The following is a 22,858-nucleotide window of genomic DNA, read 5'->3' on the forward strand; positions in this document are numbered from 1 at the left end:
TTTAACTTAGAGAACCTGTGATGTAGTGAGGATATGTGTGAAGCGTGTGTGTGTGTTTCTAACTATCCTGTGTGTTAGATGGAACCTAGGAACCTGGCCATCGTGTTTGGTCCCACTCTGGTGCGCACTTCAGAGGACAACATGACCCACATGGTCACCCACATGCCCGACCAGTACAAGATCGTAGAGACTCTCATTCAGCATGTGAGTCCCACTTACCACCTTAATTGCAGACACAAGTGGACTGTTTGTGCATAGTCTGCATATCAAACCATTTCTACTTGAACTCATTTGAGAATTGTATCAAAAAAGTGATTGTGAATCCCCTAAAGATAAAGCTCCCTTTCCTTTGCCCCCTTCTAGTACAACTGGTTTTTCACAGAGGAAGGCAATGGGGAGCCAGTGGTGGGTACAGGCACATTGCTGCCCTCAATGTGACTTCTGTTATTCCTGTCCTATTTGCTATGATTATATATATATATTTTTTACTTGTAGAGTGTTCACACTGTTGCCTGACTGTTCGTTTCAGACAATGGCCCGATATGAGAATGCAGTGGAGTCTCAGCCTGTGCCCAACATCGACCACCTGCTCAACAACATCGGCCGCACGGCCTCCACGCAGGGGGAAGTCTCAGGTAACGTGTTCCCTGGACCAGACCGACTCTGTGGTGGTGGGTCAACCTTTTACTACTTTTCCCTGCTAACCACTGTCTCTGTCGCTGGTGAGACCAATGTCTTTTAGTCTAGCAGCGTGCGAGGTTCAGTGTAATTACGTCTGGTGTCCAGTGTTGATGGATAGTGCTGCTTTCTTCCCTAAGAGATCCTTCTTTGCCTCATTTGCTGTACCATAAGATAGAAATGTCCATGCCTCGTCATGACTCAAAAAGACTGTGTTGGTTTGCGAGGGCAAATTATTCTTGCCTCTTCTCCATTACGCAAAGGAGAAGGGTCAAAATAATTTGTCTGATCTGTACATTTTGCTTTCTTAGATTTTCCTTCCTTGGTTTCCAATTTTCAGCAAAATTTCTTTGCCTCAAAATTGAGGTTCTTTAACTTCCTTTTACAATCCCTCCATCTTTAGTGTTTTTATTCAAACTCCACTGGGCTGTCGGTTTTTCCTCTCCTCCTGTTATTAATCCTGCCTACTGTTGCACTAACACGGCATGTTCTCTCCCAAAGACTACACGAGAAAAGAAAGCAACAGGTGAACTCTGATCCCTCTGTCTCTAGTGCCGCTCTGTCGGGTGTCCTAAAGGATTTCCCAGCATTCACACATACTGATCTTGACACAGGCCAGGTTGGAGGAGTCTATCACACCATGATGTCACTGATGGCCTCTCTAATGTCCGTGATGGACAGCTGGAACTGTAGGAAGAAGGAGGATTGTTGCCCCCAGTGTAGCTGTCTAGTCTGCAGAAACCCTCGTTTCTTGTAAGCTCGAGAAAACCGTCGTAAGAAAAACATGATGAAACCGTTTGACAAAGAAAATGTGAAAGGAAAGCAGAGCAGCGGCCATATGGTACTGGACATCCGGTGGTGTCCGTTTTGTATCTGAGTATACCTAACACAGACCGGTGATACTATCTGAAAGGCTCTCCACTGTCTCTCCTCACTGTCTCGCAAGCTTCTCGCAACAGGAGAGATAGCATGGTATGGTCCCCAGGTTTCTACCTACCCAGTCAATGTGCACTTGCATACTGTGCCACCATCTGTCTTCAAGGGGTGTGTAGGGGGGCTTGGCTATGTAAAAAAAAGAAAAAAAGAAAAAAATACGTATAGTCAGTCAAAGATCAATACAAGATCAACTAGGCAGCAGTGGATAAATATTTTCCTCGCTGGCATTCTTTTTCATGTAGTGTCCTCTCTGTTCATAGCTAGCCCCTCTGTGACCCCCCTCTCATGTCTTAGCCTCATGGTTCATTCCATGGTTGTCGTCACCATGTCACTGTTGTCATGGCAATATATGCTGCTGTACTTTTCATTCAGTCCATCCCCCTCTCGGCTCAACTAGACTGAATATACTCTCTTTTTGTTAGCCTCTAACTGAAGCCATAAGACTTTTCACACATCATTACACTACTCTTTCTTAGAACCATAATCCTATGTTTGTTGAGTCAATAGTTATTATGGTAATACAAGAGTAATTACATGTTAAAGTCTCCTCAATGAAGTAGCATTCATCACTAGTCAGATGTGCTAGGTTTGTCATTTGACCATCAATTCAGGCAAAAACAAGAGATTGTGCTAGAGCTCTTTTGATCAGTAATTGGAGGCTTTGGTTTGCTATATAGCGTAGACCATACAGAGGGAATCCATTGACTTCCTGCATGGCATATTACATATTTCATTGTTGTCTCATTGGCCTGCTGTTGTGAAATGCACCTTGGGTATTGTTTGCCATTACCACAGTTTCACTCAGTATCCTGATATATTTGGGTATTATTGTTTTAGAAAAGTTGTAAGGACTTACTTGGCCCTAGCATCTTCTGTGCTCAGTGCTACTTATCTTTTATCCAGAATGACTTTCAGTTTTGCATGTACTGAGGTTTCTGTTTCCATGAAAGAACACCCCACCTGGGTGGATGTGGATCTGAGTGTAACATAGTGCTCACTGCATGGCTTACCGCCTCATGTTTCTGTCATCCTTCTGTCCACTTACCTGCCAGGTTCTCTACATCAAGCACAGTGTCTTATCTGTGTTTACTATCCTCGTCATGGTTCTCTCTGTTTCTTCTCTCTCTCACTGTGGCTTTTTCATATTGCACTCTCATGGATGTTGTCTTGTCTGGTTGTCCCACATTGTTTTGAATAATTGATGGATAATCTAACATGTTCCTCTCTCCTCTCACTGTTTCTTACAGATTCACCCACTAGTGACTCTGCTAAATCGAAGGTGAGTGTGTGCCCAGTGTCTGCTCTCTCCAGCTTAATGTAGTGTAGGGAGGAAATAATTGGTTGGTGAGCAGAACAAAGGTCAGGTCACCAGGCTAGATCAAAGCACTGATTCCCACATGTGTGACAGTAGGCCAGGTGGAGTTTCGTCTGTGAATACTGAACACTAACAAAACAAACAAGCAACAGTATAAACACAGCCTTTCATGTCAAATATCAGACTATGTTGGGTCTTAACTTCACAAGTCTGTCCGATCTTTTCTGGGACATTTGTCTTCAACAAAAGGATCACTCGCACCATAGACAGTGCAGGAACTGGTGCTTATCATTACTGCACTGCTGTCATCTGGCTGCTTCTCTCAGCTTTGACTCAGAACACATGAGTTCATGCAGAACATCAAGCTTCCCGTGCTGGGCTGCTTAAGTGCGCTGCTGTTACTGCTTCTGTTGTTGCTGAAAGGCTTGCATGGTTCAGTTGTAGTTGTCCTCCTGTCACTAACATTCCTACTCTCTGTCCACCCTTTTGGTTTGTGGCATTTTCAGAGGAACAGGTGCAGTACTGGTTGGCCAAGAACTCAGGCAGGGGTTAGAGGGTTTTTCTGTGCGTTGTTCTCCCAAGGGGGGTTTCTGTGGTACAAGTTCTGACTTGTTTTTCTCCCTCTCTATAGGGTTCCTGGGGGTCCGGGAAGGACCAGTGCAGCCGCGAGCACCTAGTCTCCTCGATCTTTGCTGCAGCCAACCGCAAAAGAAAGAAGCCCAAGGACAAGCCGCAGCTTAGCAGCTCTGATGATGACCTAGACTCGGTGTTCCCTAAGAAGGAGCTCCCTGGCCAGAAGCAGAATCACAGAGGCCTGGAGGTGGAGCAAGGGATCAGTGTCAGCCCTGAAGCAAAAGAGCAAGCAAAAACAGGAGAGGAGAATGGGAGAGGTATTGAGCTCACGCCCAAAGGCAAAAAGGAGCACAGGAACTCTTTCTTTTTAAGGGAGAAGCCCTCGTCAAGGCAGTCCTCACCTGCCCCCTCACCCAAAAACTCTGGCTCCCCCAGACTCAGTTACCGCACAGCCCCACTTGGAAAGCCCTCTTTTTCGAACACCCTGTCCCATCTGGATGAGCCTACTTCTGATCTGGGCACCATGAGCTCTGGGGCTTCCATGCCCAGGGCACGACCTAAGAAGTGGGTGTCAGGAGCTGCTGCTCCTGATCTATCAGTGGCTGGGGCTGGGGCGTCAGCTGGGGCAGAGGTGAGCTCCATCACCTCGGACTATTCCACCACTTCGTCCATCACCTTCCTGACTGCAGCAGACTCTAGCGCACTCAGTCCAGATGTTCAGGGTGGGGACGAGGCAGATGACGAGCGCAGCGAGCTTATCAGTGAAGGCCGGCCCATGGAGACTGACAGCGAAAGCGACTTCCCTGTGTTCGCTACAGGGGGCGGCAATGTCCAAACCATGCCTGCCTTAGTGAAGAACCAGACTGCTGGGCATGGGCTAGAAAAGCCTGATCCTGCAGCAGCTGACGGGAAGACGACTCCTAAACTGGAACCCCGTCGCCTCTTTCCCTCCCACAGGCTGATTGAATGTGACACACTCTCCAGGAGGCGGTCCCTGCGACAGAAGACAGATAGCGAGTCATCAGTAGAGGGTGGGACTGGCAGCGGGGAACGTGTCGAGGGCAGGTCGGAGTCAACACGACTGTCTCGTGTCTTGGAGGTGATGAAGAAGGGGCAGTCTACCGGCAGCCTCAACTCTTCCTCCCGCAGTGAGTCGGAGCGCCCTCCCGAGCCCGCCTTGCGCCTCAATATCACAGAAAGGCTCAAGTTCCGTCTGCGCACATCTGCTGATGACATGTTTGGCGTGGGTGCCCAAAAGAGCCGGTCTTCCCCGGAGACCCGCAGCAAGAAGAAAAACATCCGGCGTAGGCACACCATGGGGGGCCAGCGGGACTTTGCAGAACTGGCCGTCATCAACGACTGGAGGGAGCAAGGCGGGGTGGACCAGGCGGCTGAGCTGTCAGCCATGGACCGCCTCAAGCCAAAGTGCTCTTCTCAGGACTTCTCCATTCGGGACTGGATCGCCCGCGAGCGCTGTCGGGCCGGAGTGTCAGAGTTCAGCATGGACACCCCACCCAAAGTTGTCCCCGAGGGGAACAGGGCACAAGCCCAGAGTACCACCCCAGAGAGACCCTCTCCCTCTGGCTCCCCATGCCTTCAGCCCATGGTGGGGGAGCAAGTGAACGGAGGTGGGCCGCAAGGCAGAAACAAAGCCAGCCTCAACCTGGCGGCTGACGACGCGCACCCACACAAACTGTCAGGAGCACAAGTCGTCCGCTCACGATTCTATCAGTATCTATGAAACAGCAAGGGTGTGTTGAGTGTACATGAGTGAGTGCATGAGAGAACGGGTTTACGTATGTATTTAGATACCTTAGCAAGGGTTACTGCACTTTTTCTTTTCTTTTTTTTTTTACAAAATATATATTTTATATATATCTACTGTACATATGTGTATAGGCTCATACGAAATGTAACTGGAATGAAGTTAAAAAGGTTTGTTTGTGTGTAATCGCTTTAGTTGACTTGGTGTCTTATACTGGAACAGACATGAAAAATTCACTTCCATCCTTGTGCTCAAACCCCAGTCATAGAAGAATGTGACAAGAACATTCATAGGTGGTTTTGTGTGATCGACAGCACACAAATCAATGGGACATGAAAGCCTGGACTGTGGTGCATTAACTTGAGTATTACTAAGGAATACATATCTAATTCTACAAGAGGTAGACATTTTCAATGTATATTCTTAATTATGTTGACTAACACAGTTGCTTGTTAGAATTCTTATTTTTTTTAAATCTGTATGCTCATATTTCTGAGGGCTGCTTTCTGTGCTGTGTACTGTGGGAAGTTATTTTTTACAGTGCATCATAGCAGACAGATATTTGCTTGAGGGACAGAATTATAGTTGTTTTTATCAAATAAATCAAATGTAGTGCAATGTATGATAGATGCTTGGTACACTTGCTAAACTGAACCCTCTGTACAATTCAAGTCCACATTTTTTCAAATCTTTAGTAATGTTTGATCCTTCATTAAAGAAAAAGTGCCTCTTGAATTGATTTCTGTGAATAGATAGAGTGCCATGTTTTATTCCACACTTGTAAACACAATATTTTGTTTAATTACTTAATTGTATCAAGGAAACACTTATTTTACTGTTTTTAAAAAGTAACATTGTGCAAAAATCCAAGCTTCCAAGGCATTCCAGTCTTGTTTTTTGGGTCCTCACTTTTTTTATTCGCTTCATGTGAATTTTAAATATTAAGTTCATAATTCAATGTATATATTTCATGTATATATATTTTTTTCTTTGTATTTTTCAAGTGCAGTAAAAAAAAGCATGGTTACTTATGACCTGGGAGAAATGTTCATCTCTGAGAACTGCATGAAACAATGCTTCCTGGACAGTGAACATCTTGCCTGTGTGCAGCAAAACAAGGGTGCAACACCCTCAAGAAACACTGGAAATAAATCATCTTTATTTGATTCTGTTTGTCCTGTCCAGGTTGTTTTACTTTAGGCTTAGTTTTCCTGATTTGCAAAGGAAAGCCAATGGAGCACTATCCATGTGCAACCTTTAATGTTTAGTTTGGATCAGTTGATTTGGGCTCATTTAATCCGTGGCGCTGAAGACCTGTGCTACAGCGCAATATAAATTTAAAAGAAATGTTCCTGGTAACTGCATGTCAGCTCAATCGGAAATAACCTTTGAATTTAAATCTCGCTACAGCGCAGACCTTCAGCACTACAGGTTGAATCGAGCCATTAAATAGTTAATGGTCCACTGATATAGATGGTGAAAAGTGAAGTGCTGGCTAATATGATTTGTTTGGGGGAGCTTCCCTGATAATTCTAGCATTGCAAGTGATGAAAAAGTAATATGAGCCTTGAGCTTGCTACTCAAGGAGTAAACTAAGGAGCATAAGTGGTAATTAGTATGGCATTTATAAAAGTAATGGATGGGATTAGCAGCTGCTGTGTGTCATCGGTATTGCAGTCCAACCTCAACCACCAGAAAGCAGCTGACCAAAGCAGGCACGTGCACAGATAGGGCTCTACCAGATCACATGCCCGTTTGCCCTTCCAGTCTCCGTGGTGGTATTTATATGCAGTGCCTTCAGAAAGTATTCACACCCTTTGACTTTTTCCACATTTTTGTGTTATAGCCTGAATTTAAAATGTATTAAATTGAGATTTCTTTGTCACTGGCCTACACACAATGTCCCGTAATGTCATGTTTCTTGAMATTTTTACAAATGAAAAGCTGATGTGTCTTTATTCAATCCCTTTGTCATGTCAAGCCTAAATAAGTTCAGGAGTAAAWATTTGCTTAACAAGTCACATGGAATCACTGTGTGCAACAATAGTCATTCAAAAATCATGTTAAATACCTCAACTATGTGTGGAGTACAGAGACATCTGTACGGTCCCTCAGTTGGGCAGTGAATTTCAAACAAATTTCAAACGCCTACTGACACCCTAGACCCACTCCAATTTGCTTACCAGCCCAATAGGTTCACAGACGACGCAATCGCAACCACACTGCACACTGCCCTAACCCATCTGGACAAGAGGAATACCTATGTGAGAATGCTGTTCATCGACTACAGCTCGCATTTAACACCATAGTACCCTCCAAACTCGTCATCAAGCTCGAGACCCTGGGTCTCGACCCCGCCCTGTGCAACTGGGTACTGGACTTCCTGACGGGCCCCACCCAGGTGGTGAGGGTAAGTAATCTCCACCCCGCTGATCCTCAACACTGGGGCCACAAGGGGTCGTTCTGAGCCCTCTCCTGTACTCCTGTTCACCCACGACTGCGTGGCCATGCACGCCTCCAACTCAATCATCAAGTTTGCGGCGACACTACAGTGGTAGGCTTGATTACCAACACGACGAGACGGCCTACAGGGAGGAGGTGAGGGCCCTCGGAGTGTGGTGTCAGGAAAATAACCTCACACTCAAAGTCAACAAAACAAGAGATGATGTGGACTTCAGGAAACAGCAGAGGGAGCACCCCCTATCCACATCGACGGGCAGTAGTGGAAGTGGGTAAGTTTTAGTTCCTCGCGTACACATCACGGACAAACTGAATTGGTCCACCCACACAACAGCGTTGTGAAGAAGGCGCAGCAGCGCCTCTTCAACCTCAGGAGGCTGAAGAAATTCGGCTTGTCACCAAAAGCACTCACAAACTTCTACAGATGCACAATCGAGAGCATCCTGTCGGGCTGTATCACCGCCTGGTACGGCAACTGCTCCGCCCACAACCGTAAGGCTCTCCAGAGGGTAGTGAGGTCTGCACAACGCATCACTGGGGGCAAACTACCTGCCCTCCAGGACACCTACACCACCCGATGTCACAGGAAGGCCATAAAGATCATCAAGGACAACAACCACCCGAGCCACTGCCTGTTCACCCCGCTTCATCCAGAAGGTGGATCAGTACAGTGCATCCAAAGCAGGGACCGAGAGACTGAAAAACAGCTTCTATCTCAAGGCCATCAGACTGTTAAACAGCCACCACTAACATTGAGTGGCTGCTGCCAACATACTGACTCAACTCCAGCCCACTTTAATAATGGAAATTGATCAAAAATGTATCACTAGCCACTTTAAACAATGCCACTTAATATAATGTATATACTGTACTCGATACCATCTACTGCATCTTGCCTATGCCGTTCTGTAACATCACTCATATATCTTTATGTACATATTCTTTATCCCTTTACACTTGTGTATAAGGTAGTAGTTGTGGAATTGATGTTATTACTGCATTGTCGGAACTAGAAGCACAAGCATTTCGCTACACTCGCATTAACATCTGCTAACCATGTGTATGTGACAAATAACATTTTATTTGAAACAGATTCAACCGCAAAGGGCACCTATCGGTAGATGGGTAATAAAATAAAAAGCAGACATTGAATATATCTTTGAGTATGGTGGTTATTAATTACACTTTGAATGGTGTGTCAATACACCCAGTCACTACAAAGATACAGGCGTCCTAACTCAGTTGCCAGATAGGAAGGAAACCGCTCAGGGATTTCACGAGGCCAAAGGGGACTTTAAAACATGTTTTCACTGTCATTATGGGGTATTGGTTGTAGATGGGTGAGAAAAGACATTCCATTTTGAATTCAGGATGTATTAAGTCAAGGGGTGTGAATACTTTGACGGCACTGTATAGGTTAACTTGGGGGTAAACGCCCCCTCCTGTAATTCTCACGGAAACAGTCACCTGTTTTTCTCTAGGCATCCAGGGAAAATGTTTAGTCTTGCTCAACTAAATCAACTTTTTCACTCGAACAAATGATTGAGGTACATTTTAGAAAAGTTACATATCTAAGTCAGATCTATAAACTTTTTATATACAGTACAAGTCAAAAGTTTACACCTCCCATTCCAGGGTTTCTTTTTTTACATTGTAGAATAGTGTAGATAAACTGAAATAAAACATGGAATCAAGTAGTAACCCCCACACAAAAAAAGTGTTAAACAAGTCAAAGTAGCCACCCTTTGCTCACTCTTAGCATTTGAGGTAGTCACCTGGAATGCATTTCAATTAACAAGAGTGCCTTAAGTTAATTTGTGGAATTTCTTTGATTAAAGTCCCCTTGTCCGAGAGATTTACATGTTATCACGCCAGCCTACATGAAACATCTTATTTTAAGTGTTTCTAAAATCCCTTATGGGAACAATGAATGGTGGAAAAAACTGGAACCATTACCCTGTTTGATAGCTAGGCTGTATGGATATGACTACTGTGGGGCTCTATTTTGACTGGAATTGTGTTGTCATTAAGGTGCAGCATTTATTGCAGTTCAAAGTAGTTGTGCTGCGTTCCCCCTTGTAATTGCTCAACGAGATTGACTTCCGTAAAAAAAAAAAAATTGGGGTGCCCGTTAAGTTTAAGCACAAAGGTCTGTGCAAGGCCCTGGACCAAAGGTACTAGATGAAGAGAACTTGTGACTAAAGACCATTTGTATGGCACCTGAATGTCAACGTGATGTCCAGCTTTCTCCACTTTGACGAACCAACTTCAAACATAGCGAAAGAGCTGCAATGTACTTATGCATTCCGTGAGAAGTTAAAATTACACTTGAAAGCCATATAAAAATGGTCATATTCTTTCAGATATGGTCTCCCAATGAAATGGATCAGAAATATTCAGTAGAATTTTATTTAAGACTTACAACAACAACAAATAAAACAAGGGCTCTATTCAATCCCCATCGCTGAAGTTCAGCGTTAAATTGTGATTGCAATTTGGAAACATTTCCTTTCCATTTCAGAGACCGTAAACACTGCACATTAAAGCAATTGGAAATTAATTTATTTCACGCAATCTGTAACACTTCAACGAGACAGATTGAATAGAGCCCTAAACATTTTTAAAAACGGGGGAAGACGGTAGTTAGTGGAAGGGCCTTTTCAGCAAGGGTGTGGTCCGGACAGATTTCCTCAGTGTCCTGGCAATGGTGCTTGTTCGTGGCGACGTCACAGATTCCCTAATGTTGGCCATGAAACCCCGCTTGGGCTGGACAGGGGACTTCTGGGATAGCTTGGCCAGCTCTTCTTTTAACAATGCCAGTTCTTTGTCCTTCTCCAGACTGCCCTTACCTATACTCGCCAGATCCTGTGCCTGAAAACAGAGATTACACTGCACATCAGGTTTTCCTACGTGGACACTGACAAACTAGGCTTAAATTGTACACACACACAAGTTCATGTAGTCTATACCTGGTCAGCTAGCTTCTTATGTAAAGTATCTATTTCTGACGTTTTTTCAAAGAAGCGTTCTCTGGCCTCATGTAGTGCATCATTCAGAACTGCAATCCTTTTTTGCAAAGACACAATCAGCTGGAAATAAGCAAGAGACATGCCAGGTTTGAGTTCCAACATTTGGGTTTCAAAATGCATTGCACTGCTTTCCCTTATAGAAACACCAACTGTAAAAGTTATGCCTTCAGGCTAGGTTTCCTTACCTCTTTCTGCTCACCGAGTTTCTCCATCGCACTTTCTTTCAAAAGGAGTTTGCGTTGCTCTGCGTCTTTGGAAACAGCTGTGAGAACATCCCCTGCTGAGACTTTGAAATCAATAGGTAGATATAAATAATTAGCCTTTCCTTTAAATTGATAGGCTTATTGTGCACAGTGATTTGTAGTTTAAGGTATAGAATATAGGCTTACTGTACAATCAGATTTACAGTTTGTTAATTAAATAGATTCAACACTGAGGGAGATGGTGTACTGACCCGTTAACCCTTCCTGCATAGCCACAGGTGGTGGTTGTGAGATGCTCTCTGTCTGGCTCGAGTTCTCTTTGGTTGGAACCATAGATGAACCCACTGTGGAACCTGACAGCTTGTGCTCCATCTCAGACAGCTTCCGTTCCATCTCAGACAGCTTCTGTTCTAGTGCCTATAGAGATTGAGTCCATATTTACCAAACCTTTGCACCAACTACTAGTTTTTTACTTCCCAGAGGAAAAACAGGAAACGTATTTCCCCTCAGGGGAAAAATTAAACGGGCACAAACACTTGGCAGATCTGACCCTAAATTGACAGAATTCATATCTGACGAGGTGGTTGTGGCAGGACCTTGTCAGTCACCTAAAGTGAGTGTCTAGTACCTCTACTTTCTCCTGCTCAGCGATGAACTCCTCAAGGGGTACGTAATCATCCTCTACGCGCTCCAGCGCCCTCTGGTAGGCATGGTCCTTCAGGGCATCCTTGTACATCTCAAATGTGTTCTCCAGCTTCTCCTGGTAGCTCTCCTTCAGCTCAGCCACCTGACGACTAGAGAAACATTTACACCATCCTTTTAGAAGATAATTTGGAAGACAGTTTATGGGTGTGGACAAACGCACAAACGCTATTCATTAGATCTTAAATGAATTGCACACGCTATGGTGCAGCAATGCACCACATCCACCACCAATGTGTAGCACTGCCATGGGTATTGCATGAGAACACTAACATAGTGGAAAGGGGGAAGGCGTGATCGTGCCCCATTTGACGCTCGGGGAACACTCACTTCCTGAGTTCTTCGCTTTCCATGAGTTGCTGCAGCATGGCGTCTCCCATCTCCTTGCGGATGTCAATCTCCTGGACCAAGTTCTTCCGTCGCTCAGCCAGGAGCTTGGTCCTGAGATTCTCGATTACATTCATGAGATCCTAGAAGACAGCAGCAGTTCATAAAGTAATCAGACACCATTGATTCTGTAAATTAACATGATATTGCATCCATCCCTATGAAATAAAATCAGAAACAGCAGAACACCGGCAAAATCTTTTAGACCGTTTGGATGGAAAATACCTCCTGGGGTAAAATGGACATGTCTGCTTCATCCTCATCCAGCAGCTCTTCTTCAGACAGGTAGTTCTCTAGAGCCTGGTCGTCGATGACCCCATTCTTCAGTAGAGGCTTCCCATCACGCCCCACCAGCCGCGGGGTCAGAGACTCTAGACACTTTGTTGGGATCAGCTGGACCACCTAGGACAACAAAGGTGATTAGTACCAATAGGGTTCTGGCCAAAAATAGTACACTATATAGGGAGCCATTTAGAACACTTCTAGTACTTCAGTTTAGGGTGTGGTACTTGTTTACTCCCCATACCATAATTCTCACACTAATCCTTATCAATGCGGGAGAGTGAAGTACACTTTGTGGCTAGACATTTCAACAAATGGAATTTGACCGTGACACCTATAGGTGGATTAAGGGCATTGCAACTGACCACTACATTTTTCAACCAAAGTGAGAAATTCATAGAGTCAACTAAACCTAGATGGAGTAGAATGTTGACAGGGTGGGCGAGAGACCAACCTGCTTAGCGATGGCAGAAAACTTCATGACATGGAGAGTTTCATCATATGTGGATGCACACTGATTGATGTTCACAATCATGGAGGCTCGGCCCTTCCCACAGAAGATGGACTGGAAGATACGGGTCAGTTTGCTCTCCCTGAAGGGAATATAGCCGTTTTTCATCCTAAGAGAGGGGAGGAAAGGATGACGACTCTTGAATTCATCAAATAGCAGCTTTCCAATCAGTTTCATTCAGGGTTTGGAAACATGCATTTTTATTTACCTGACAAATCAGGTTTGTGTGCAGCATTTGGTCAAATTTGTCGAGGTGGTTTTGAAGCAGTGGTGTTTATACAGTCATTCTGGTAATCAATGGCAGTGGTACTTGTTCTGTACCTGTCACTCTGATTGCTGCGCAGGGCAGCGATGCATTTCCCCAGGATGAGCAGAGAGTTGTTGATGTTCCCTGCTTCCTTCAGCCTCTCCCCAAATGTCTTAGTTTTTCCGCATCTTTCCGAACCAGCCAGGTCACACAGAGAGAGTCTGGGGTGGAAAAGAAAGCGTGGACTCTTGAGCAAGTTGCAGCACAGCATTGTAATTAATCCTAAAACTGCATTATGAATTTACTCAAACAATGAAGCTGACAAATTAAGGATAACGGAGGAGTCGATTTCTGCTAACTGCAGTTAGGCGAGTAAACCATTGGTTGGATTTTGTGTTTAAAGCACTTAGAGCAACAAGTATTGTTTGCCAGTGTTGGATTCTAGCTTGAAACACACTTATTCATGTTACCATATTAAAACATATTGATTACTTTAAATGTGTATGCAAAGTTATTCAGTTGAGCCTATGGAGGCAGGCAAAGGGCAACAGTATGCTTTTAGTCACTGATACGGTAGGACAGCCGTGGATTAGGGAGGAGTGAGGAATTCAGCTCAAGGTCAGATGACATGAGGAGGAACATACCAGTTACACACATGCCCACAAATGTTCTAGTAGGAGGCGGGCCAAGACTACACTCGTGAGAGGAACCAATGAAGTTTGAGTAGCAACAGAGATCTGTTGCTAGCTAGCTGTGCAGGGAGGCGACTCCTAGTAGGAAGTTATAAATATTTATGTGCTTGTGGAAACATTTCTATGCTGCCGTTTGACCCAGTGGGTGAATAAACTTGGTTTGAGTATTTACTCTGTTTAGAACCTAACACCAGGTACAATATGGATGAAAGTCAACTCACTCTGACATCGTCTGAACCTCAGTTCCATCAATTCTCAGTAATTTGATGGTAAATATGCTGTGGCTGTGACAAGGGGAAAAATGTAAAGACAACAATTATTTTATGCATCTCAGCAATCCACATAAGAGTATAAAACAAAAGTGAGTGAACATGCCTTCTGCTTGATGAATGGTTCATCTTAGTGGAAGCAGCACTTCGGTTTTTATTTCCAACTCTGAGAATTTTGCATGCCTCCTCGGAGTTGTGAACATTGATCCACTTTAGATCTGAAAAAGGAAAAATAGGATTACATCCATTTCAATACTACATGAGCTATGGTCTGCATCAAAGCAACCATTGAATAAAACTGAAGTGAACTTGTGGGCACTTTGTTTCAATGGGCACGACATCCCACTGCCTGCCTACACACACACACCTCTGACATACGAGTTTCCCGCACTGTCCTCACACACACGGAGGGCTGTGCGTCTCTTTGTCTTGGAGGTGGGCGACGCCTGCAGCAGGTCATACACACTCTCGTTGTAGATCTCGTAGAAGGACACCCACAGGGCGAACTGGCTCCGGTCCCGACCGCCAGGCGCAGCCACAAACTCAACTAGGATGCAGAGAACCACAAATGATCCCGTTTAGGCATTTCTATCAATAGCCATTCCAGAATACAGATGTTTGACTTCAACAGAGATGGGCTTACAGATCTGATGTACCTGTGTTATCGTAGGAGACTGAGAAGGAGAGGCTTCCAGTTGAGGACGAGTGGGATGAAACTCCACTGACGCGTGGGGGTTCATTTTCCTATGTGGGGGTGAAGAATGAAGGTGGTTATAAAAGATCAGGGTAACAAACAAAACCGTAAGACAACTTCACATGACCCATCAACTAATTAGGCTACTCCACATTATGTGTCCGTGTTCACCTCTTTGAGTAGAGCAAATATAGCTGCTTTGGTGTTCCGTTCCTGTTGGACCTGGTCAGGCCCTAGGTACTGAGCAGCGCTACCGAGGTACGGCTTCAGATCCATGTTCTCATACTGTCTCCCTTTGATGTGTCTGAAGATGACATCCAACGCCTGGGGGAGAATACCAGGGTCTTTCTGGGATCCTGCAACATAGCAACAACAACAAAATACAGAAAGTCTGTCCCTTGCAGCCAGTCCTTCATTGACTAGTATCAGTCACAGCCAGCTGCATTGGTTTCAACCAAAGTGTAGAAACCCTGGATGACCGAGAGGGGGCGATGTATTGAAGCCACTGCACAGCCATTGTGGTACTCCATTGTAAAGATTTTTGGAAGCTATAGAAATGCTTTTATTAATGTCTACAGTCATTTTCTATTAAATCATTATGTGATCAGAACACATTCATTAAAAAAAATAACATTCCTTAACTTTTTGGGGGAGTACTAATGCTATGGTCCCCACTACAAAGAAATACTAAGAAACACAATTTTGTCCTTGAAACATTTAATTGAAATGCTGTAGAATCCCATGCATTCCTATGGAGGACTGCTTCTGAGTACCACCAGTATTGCATTGGGTGGCTTCAAAGCCTCTAATTGGCCAACACATAGAATAAACATCATTGGTTTCATCAGGTAAACTCAAGGATAGAGACGTACAGTCTGTCAAATGGGATATGGGGGCAAAAATGGTGTTTTAAGTGTGAGGGTCTCTCCCTTGTCCTCCAACATACCAAATGCAAGAAACTTACACACACCAACACAGCAGATCCTATCCAAACAGAAGTTGGGTGGCATAATTACCTTTGATTAGTAGGAAGATTACAATGAGCAGGGCGGTTACTTACTAGCAGACTTACCTTGAATTGTGTGGGTCTTGCCTGCATTGGTCACACCATAGCTGAAGACGAGAGCATTCTTCCCCTCCAGATAATCGTGAACTTGGCTTTTGATGGTGCCTTCGAAGAGATCTGCCTGCTTCGTCTCGGGCCCAAAGATCTGAGTGAAATTTAAACATGAGACCAAGAACATTACATTTCAGTCATTTAAGAGGCACTCTTATCCAGAGCGACTTACAGTCAGGATCAGGAACCACCCAATTGTTCCAAAACAAGGCATTAATCACATACGTAAGTCTAACCTGAGAGAATGAGAATGTGTGTATCGCCTGGCCAACGCCCTTCTCACTGCTCTTCATGGTAGCAGAGCCTTTGGGCGCATGCAGCATTACGGTCCTGGCATTCTCAAGAACCACACAACCCTGCAGAGAGACGAGAAGATCGTGGGAGAGGTGTGGATCAGGGAAGATAGTTTACAGGACCTTCAAATATTTTGTAAACTTTAAATAAAAACCTGGAGTCAAGACAATGACATATGGTACATTTGAAACCTGACCATATACTCTAAAATATTACTGTTTAGATTAGGATCAGCATTTTTTTTTTTTTAAATGGTCCCATTGCCACATACCTGGTCCTCATTGCTGGAGATCTCATCCTTGGAAAAGGGCCTCACCCTTAGGTAGACCCTCAACTGCTGGTGTTTCTGCTGCTGCTGTTCTGCAGTGTCCAACACCTCACTCTGGCCAGGGGAAAAACATTCATTAAGTCAATACAATCATGTGTTGCACCCTTAATGGAACCCTATTCTCTATGTAGTGGTCAAAAGTAGTGCACTATATAGGGAGCCATACTACAAATTACTCAAACTGTCAGTCAATAGGCCATTGTAACATTATCAGAACTTCAACATTGTGGGCTCCCGAGTGGCGCAGCAATCTATGACACTGCATCTCAGTGCAAGAGGCATCACTACAGTCCCTGGTTCCAATCCAGGCTGTATCACATCCAGCCGTGATTGGGAGTCCCATAGGGTGGCACACAATTGGCCCAGCGTCATCCAGGTTTGGCCGGGGTAGGCCGTCATTGTTAATAAGAATTTGTTCTTAACTGACTTGCCTAGTTAAAAAGGTTACATGTAAAAAAATATTTTTAAAACCTTGGGAGTACCTGCATGGAAGCAATAGAGGAGAGTTCTGAGAGCACATCTCGATGGGGATTCCATGCATGGAGATCATTACATGTAGATTCCATTGCATCAAGTACTGTGCCATCATGGGTCAAATCAATGATTGTTGTCATGACTAAGCAAGAAACAGATGTTAAGGATTCAAATGTATGTGAGAACCAATAATTTTGCTGTATTTCACATTTACTTACGACCGGAAGAAGCCATAGTGTTGAATGAAATAGATTGCTTGTTTACAAGCAAGGAAAAATACTCGCCAACAAATGTTGATAAAAAAAATAGAAGTATTGTATATGAACCTAAACACAGGATAACTTGCAGTCAGAATTTCCAATATCAGTAAGCAAACAAACTCCACATAAGACCAAACAACTTCAGGTTAAAATCAGTCCTTAATTGAGAACAGGTGGAATCCTGGGTTAACCAATCACTTTTCAGAAGGTTTGCACAATCTCAAATTGACCCCTACTATAACTATAGGTCCATTACCCAATTGCTGATGTCATTAGGCAAGCCGAAATTCCCACCCATTCAAACATGCTGAGAAGGTTCTGTTTAGATTTTATTTTCAACCAGCGCTTGTATTATTTTACACTTCGTGTTCATTCAATTAGATGTTGTGCAATGTGACACATATGAAAAAACAGGATTTGTCTGCAATGGGGCTTTAAAGGATTGGTTTGGCTTAAGCTAACCTAATGTAGCTGTAGTAAAAGAAAAATGCCTGAGCGGAGTTCACACCCAGTTATCAGCAGAAAGGGAAGCTAGATTGAGTTACCCGTTTCCCTGAAAACCAGATTTATAATTTGGCAAAAGCCATTATGGAGTTAGCGTGGTAATAGTTCCACCTTGCCCTCTGATATGCTATGTAGAATGTCAGCCATACTGTATATACCTATCCATGCCTTCCAGAGATCCGCATGTGTCCAGGGTGGGGGCTTCAAATCCATCATTTCATTCACGCTATATTGACTATACAAGGCATGCCTTGTATATAACGTGAGACCTAATCCAGCCACTAGGTGGCACCCAGTTCAAAATTCCTTTCTTTTTCTGATTAGACAAGAATAAGTGGACAGTTGAAAACAACTCCCCAGCTGGCATACTAGCCTATTTCCATATCTAAACCACTTAACTATTGAGATGTACCTGTACTCTTGATTCCTCTCCCATCCCCACCTAAAGACCTTGTGCCGCAAAATATTTTGCACTATTACAGGTAGGAAAAGGACCACAATCAATGGCCAATAACCAAACCCCCAAAAAAGCCCCTTTCAGTGGTAGCATTTGAAGGTTCTTGTTTTCACAATCAACAAATTTGAGTAAACACCATAACCATTCAGTGGTCTTAAAAGTCCATTCACCATTGATAAACATCCTGTACTGCAAGCCCACACCAGACCTCAGACCAGTTGAGAAAGGCGATTGTAGTGTTGATAAAATAGTCCTATATTGACTGAGCCAGTTTCATAGAATAAACTTACCAATAAAAGCACCACTCATAGGTAGTACCTGCAACCCCGGCAACATTTAATATCCCTCAACATTGAATGAGCCAAAATATCCACACAATTATGTTTGAAGCTTTTATTGCATTGGGTACAAAACAGCTTATGCATCAGCGATGGTGACCTCAACCTCTACACCAGGCTCAATGCTGATTGAGGTGATCTGCTTGACAATCTCAGAGGGACTGTGCAGGTCGATCAAACGCTTGTGGATCCGCATTTGGAAACGATCCCAGGTCTTGGAGCCTTCTCCACAGGGTGTCTTTCTGGTGGTGATGCGCAGAGTCTGAAAGGAGACGAGACAAAATAAAACAGGATACCACCCATCAAATGGTGAGGTGAAGTGTCATTAAATATTTTGGCCAAGTGAACACAACAGCACAACTTCAACACCTTTCCCTGGAGCCTAATGCCACCTGGTGGAAAACGAACTACCATTTCCCCTCAACTTACTTAGCCTTAGTGATCATTTTATTTGAAAAAATTGTAATGTCGTCCCCTATTCAATCTGAGCCACCACTGGGGAGTGGGCAGAAAGCGAAGGGTCGTTGATTTGGCATCACCTCAATAGAGACCCAGGGTAGACCACGGATGGGAGTCCCAGGCTGTCAAGGATGCGGGAAAGACCATTGTATATATCTGGTGTACATACCTTGGTGGGCATACGGACTGGTCCCTTCACCTTGAGGTTCTTCTCCTTAGCTCCACGGATAAGGTCTGCGCACACTAAGAATATTAAGTAAAAGGGCTGCATGTCAAAAAAGGTGACACCATGCACTTCAACGTGCCATCAATGGGTCCACATAGCTCAGAATAGCGTATTATGAATCAGAATTTATCATAGCTTCAGCTATGTCATATCAAGTTGTTTTTATCCTCATAGCCATAGATGTTGACAAAGTTACAGTATTTAAAGTGAAGGTACCCTTCTCCAGAGACTTGACGTTGCGGCTGGTGAGGGTGATACGGATGCGATGGATGGCAACCTCAGCCTCAACAGGGGCTTTACCGGTGTCCTTGAACGCCTACAATGCAAGGAAAGAATCACGCATTAAAAAACAGAGGGCAACTAAGTTGAAAGTGTGCTTCAAATGTGTAGTCATGGCTCAGAATAGCGTATTATGAATCAGAATTTGTCATAGCTTTAGCTATGTCATAGCAAGATGTTATCCTCATAGCCATTGGTGTGTAAGTAATTAATGCATGTATTGTAGCCAATTCTGACGGTTCTAAATCCGAGCTCCAGAAAGGAAGTGAGCGATGAACGAGAATATCAGCAATTGCAGCATCTGGTAGTTAGCTATTGATTCTAACGTTCACTGAAATATTAACTTGCAGCTACATTGTCATGGTTTGGTGTCAAGATGTAGTAACGTTAACCATCTACACTTAAGGCTTTAAAGTACGTTAACCAAGCATTCGTATCAAACTGTTTGGCATATGGGGAAGCAATAATGAAAAGGGAGGGAAATGTCCGGTTGGCTAATAAGCTAACGTTAGTTCGTTAATTAGCCAACAAGGTAAAGCCAAAAATCAGGAATTGGGTCAGACTTCAGTTACTCGACTCATTTAAAAACAAACCAACTATACCTCTTCACATCAAGACAACTCAGAACTAGTTCAACGTTATCTGATTCGACCCATTAAATTGGCAGAAAGCCATCCAAAATGAATAGCTACCTACCCAGCCATCTTCACTGGCTAGTTAGCTAGCTAGCAACTACACGTGCAACTGCCCTGATTCAGAGCGACTAACGTCAACAGACTGTCCATCTATCTAGTCTCCGCATTGCGAGCTAGCTATATGGAGATATTTGCGTTTAGTTGAAGAAATGAAACGTTACCATTTTCTCTTTATATTCCTGACCGACTTATTCGTAAGTTCCAAGCGAACAGCGGTGAGTCAGGAACGTCAGTTCTTCGCGAAAGGGAAGGAAAGAGGCCTGCTTCCGTATATATACGCACTACATCCGGGAACCACGTGACCTTTGTGCCAATAGAATAGCCTGAACACCAAGGAGGCGTATCTGAACCAAATCACCCCTAAAGGCCCAGTTCGAATATTTCGAAAGGGCACCCGTCCTCCTCTACTCCCTTGAAGACTTGAATATACAATACTTTATTATCCGTGTTTTCTACGGAGTAATGTCATGTATGTTTCTATGTAATGTAACGCACTGGACCACAATGCAAATACTTGACTTTGTGTTATCCCTGTAAACATTTTAAAATGTACTGTGTGTATTTTTTTGGTTTCAAATAAAATCAATCAGTTCTTCCAAGGGACCTAGCTTTCTACCTTCCACCTGAAGAAGCCTGTAGTTTCTCTGTTATGTTGAGTATGGTGCTGTGGCCAACATGGGTAAACTTTTCTGCCTTGTCTGAAATGTGATTATTGCCTGTGTTGCTGTCTGCTATGTAGGGCTGTTCTTGCTTTTATGTGCTGCTGTTTTAACCACCTTCAACTAGCAATTTATAGCCTAAAATCAGGTAAATTTGCAGCAATGTTGATCTTTTTTCCCTTATGAAAATACAAGTGGTTCCATTTTCTTCTGAGACAAGACACACCCATTGTAAACATTTGGTTGAAGGTTAGGCCATAGATTAGTCAGCTTAAGTTAGTTTCTAAGTGTAAGCCTAAACACACAATTACCAAACAAATTATTTCAACATGAGCAAAACAGGTTAAGCTGTTTCTGTTGATGCTGTAGAAGTCATCCCACTCTAATGCAGTTACAATACTAGAAAACACCATTCCACTACGAATCAAGGACGTTTAATGAAATCTCAAATATCTAAACTTTACATACATTAAGTGTGTTACATGCACAGACTGCTGCTGACATTAACATTTATTTGACATTGAAACATTATTAAATCCTTATAAATCAAGTAAAACAATCTAGTCCACAGATCAAAACCAACTTCAGTATCAGAAATGTAAATCGTTCAAGAGGTTCTGCGTTTTAAAAAATGAGTAGATTAGGTAGCATGCGTTAGAAATACACTTAAGCAGAATTGGCAGAAGAATGACAGCATCAAACTAATCTGTGGTGTCCCATTGGGGCTTGCCTTTCACAATTCACTTACATTCAGTAAGACAACATGGGAGTCTATAACTGGCTGTGCGTAAATTTAAAAATCTGTAAAAATGTATGGACACAACTGACGGATCATACCATGAATCGGCTGGCTTGAAAATGACAAATAAAAAGGTTAACGTTCGGACCGAATCTTGTCCAGATCTGTGATGACATCTTGAGCGCTTGGTCTCCAGCTTGGCTCACCGCTCCAGCACTTGGACACAATGGATCGGCAAAGGCCCCCATGGTGTGACTTGAAGGACTCATCAGTGACCGAGGGGCGTAAATCGTATGCAACTACTGCGTATAAAACATATTGCCTGTCGCCTGTATAGGGCTGTTCTCTGGTGATCATTTGCCAAAGAGTGATGCCAAGGGAGTAGATGTCGGATTTTGGAGACACGTCTTCCCCCTTCAACAGCTCAGGCGCTCGGTGGGTGTAGGTGCCCCCGCCATGACTCATTTGGGGGCTGGACCGATCCCCCCCGAGCTCCAATTTCAGTGAACAGCCAAAGTCAACAATCTTACACACATCCTCCCTCGAAACCAATACATTGGCAGGTTTGATATCCAAATGAACAATACCATGAGAATGCAAGAACTGAAGACCATGCGCAATGTTTTTGGAAAACGTAATCCACCTGTCCACTTCGAGCGTCTCCGCGCAACCGTAGATGACCTGGTGGAGAGTTCGTTCACCTGCGTATTCCATCACTATTGTGCCAATGTTGTCCCCGTTTTCTAAATTCTCCGGTATGCACGTGGTAGCTGCTATAATTCGCACAATGTTCTTATGGCGTAAGTGAGCTGCATTTAGCTCAGCCCAAAAACTTTGCCTGGAGGCGAGCTTATTCTTGACACACTTCTTCACTTTTTTGACAGCGACAGTCTCCCCAAAGTACACACTTCTGTAAACGGACCCAAACCCCCCAGATCCGATGGGCTGCATGGATTGCAGTTCCTTCCAATCAATGGTGGATGACCATAGCCTGGTTGCGACCTTCCCATGGAACCGTTGAGTTGGAATTCGTAGGGTGGAATCGTTGGAATACTTTGCCAGTGGACTGCTGCAAGCTCCAAAATCGAGAGATGGATAAAGGTCTTTAGGCAACAAGCGTGTCAGGGGAATTGGGGATGGCATGTTCGGACCACCTTGTGCGCTTGCTGTAAAACGAGAGCTTGCGCGTGTTGCCTGTCTATTCACACAGCTGTCATTAGATCAGTTGATTGCTGGACCAAGAGGTAGCCCTAATGAGGAGTTGCCTCTGATTTAAAGTCACAGTC

At 43.9% G+C, this 22,858-nt stretch overlaps 4 protein-coding genes across 9 annotated transcripts in view; 1 reads left to right on the forward strand and 3 right to left on the reverse strand.

Annotated features, from left to right (window-relative positions):
* Nucleotides 1-6,433, forward strand: part of arhgap21a (Rho GTPase activating protein 21a) — a 99,135-nt gene extending 92,702 nt beyond the window's left edge. For 2 of the 4 annotated variants that reach the window (XM_023972273.2, XM_023972274.2), the window contains 5 exons: nt 79-204; nt 364-405; nt 530-671; nt 2,862-2,893; nt 3,561-6,433. In XM_023972273.2, the coding sequence (XP_023828041.1) occupies nt 79-204; nt 364-405; nt 530-671; nt 2,862-2,893; nt 3,561-5,243 (2,025 nt within the window). In that variant the 3' untranslated portion in view covers nt 5,244-6,433. The remainder of the gene's footprint in view (nt 1-78; nt 205-363; nt 406-529; nt 672-2,861; nt 2,894-3,560) is intronic. The other 2 variants (XM_023972275.2, XM_070435389.1) reach the window with 1 other exon arrangement.
* Nucleotides 6,434-10,120: 3,687 nt separating this feature from the next.
* LOC111953703 (kinesin-like protein KIF20A) lies at nt 10,121-18,463 on the reverse strand. 3 transcript variants are annotated; one of them, XM_023973141.2, is made up of 19 exons: nt 17,283-18,463; nt 16,965-17,098; nt 16,426-16,536; nt 16,097-16,216; nt 15,816-15,954; nt 14,915-15,099; nt 14,706-14,793; nt 14,417-14,596; nt 14,156-14,267; nt 14,002-14,064; nt 13,163-13,309; nt 12,785-12,950; nt 12,274-12,450; nt 11,992-12,131; nt 11,588-11,753; nt 11,211-11,376; nt 10,942-11,042; nt 10,697-10,816; nt 10,121-10,616 (listed from the first exon to the last, which is right to left on the reverse strand). In XM_023973141.2, the coding sequence occupies exons 2-19, from the start codon at nt 17,094-17,096 to the stop codon at nt 10,371-10,373; spliced, it is 2,559 nt and encodes an 852-aa protein (XP_023828909.1). In that variant the 5' UTR covers nt 17,097-17,098; nt 17,283-18,463; the 3' UTR covers nt 10,121-10,370. The 3 variants fall into 3 exon arrangements, with proteins under 3 accessions (XP_023828909.1, XP_023828908.1, XP_023828906.1); XM_023973140.2 differs by having other exon boundaries at nt 10,121-10,598; nt 17,175-18,463; XM_023973138.2 differs by having other exon boundaries at nt 17,175-18,463.
* Nucleotides 18,464-18,555: 92 nt separating this feature from the next.
* Nucleotides 18,556-20,445, reverse strand: rps20 (ribosomal protein S20). Its single transcript, XM_023973142.1, has 4 exons — nt 20,336-20,445; nt 19,417-19,516; nt 19,144-19,217; nt 18,556-18,777 (listed from the first exon to the last, which is right to left on the reverse strand). The coding sequence occupies exons 1-4, from the start codon at nt 20,336-20,338 to the stop codon at nt 18,595-18,597; spliced, it is 360 nt and encodes a 119-aa protein (XP_023828910.1). The 5' UTR covers nt 20,339-20,445; the 3' UTR covers nt 18,556-18,594.
* An 800-nt stretch (nt 20,446-21,245) lies between these two features.
* On the reverse strand, nt 21,246-22,825 carry mos (v-mos Moloney murine sarcoma viral oncogene homolog). The gene has a single exon (XM_023973153.2). It carries the CDS (start codon nt 22,713-22,715, stop codon nt 21,708-21,710), a length of 1,008 nt encoding a protein of 335 aa, XP_023828921.1. The 5' UTR covers nt 22,716-22,825; the 3' UTR covers nt 21,246-21,707.
* Between the last annotated feature and the right edge of the window lie 33 nt (nt 22,826-22,858).

This window comes from Salvelinus sp. IW2-2015, linkage group LG27, assembly GCF_002910315.2.
Source record: "Salvelinus sp. IW2-2015 linkage group LG27, ASM291031v2, whole genome shotgun sequence".
NCBI classification, from domain to species: domain Eukaryota; kingdom Metazoa; phylum Chordata; class Actinopteri; order Salmoniformes; family Salmonidae; genus Salvelinus; species Salvelinus sp. IW2-2015.

Coding starts and splice junctions, on each gene's coding strand:
- LOC111953703 (XM_023973138.2), bottom strand. Junction 14,597..14,705: donor AGTCTCCTACGATAACACAG/GTACATCAGATC, acceptor TCTGCATCCTAG/TTGAGTTTGTGGCTGCGCCT. Junction 12,451..12,784: donor TTTCTGCCATCGCTAAGCAG/GTTGGTCTCTCG, acceptor TTGTTGTCCTAG/GTGGTCCAGCTGATCCCAAC.
- rps20 (XM_023973142.1), bottom strand. Junction 19,218..19,416: donor CGTCAAGTCTCTGGAGAAGG/GTACCTTCACTT, acceptor TAATATTCTTAG/TGTGCGCAGACCTTATCCGT. Junction 18,778..19,143: donor CAGTCCGTATGCCCACCAAG/GTATGTACACCA, acceptor GTCTCCTTTCAG/ACTCTGCGCATCACCACCAG.
- mos (XM_023973153.2), bottom strand. CDS start 22,715: ATGCCATCCCCAATTCCCCTGACACGCTTGTTGCCTAAAGACCTTTAT.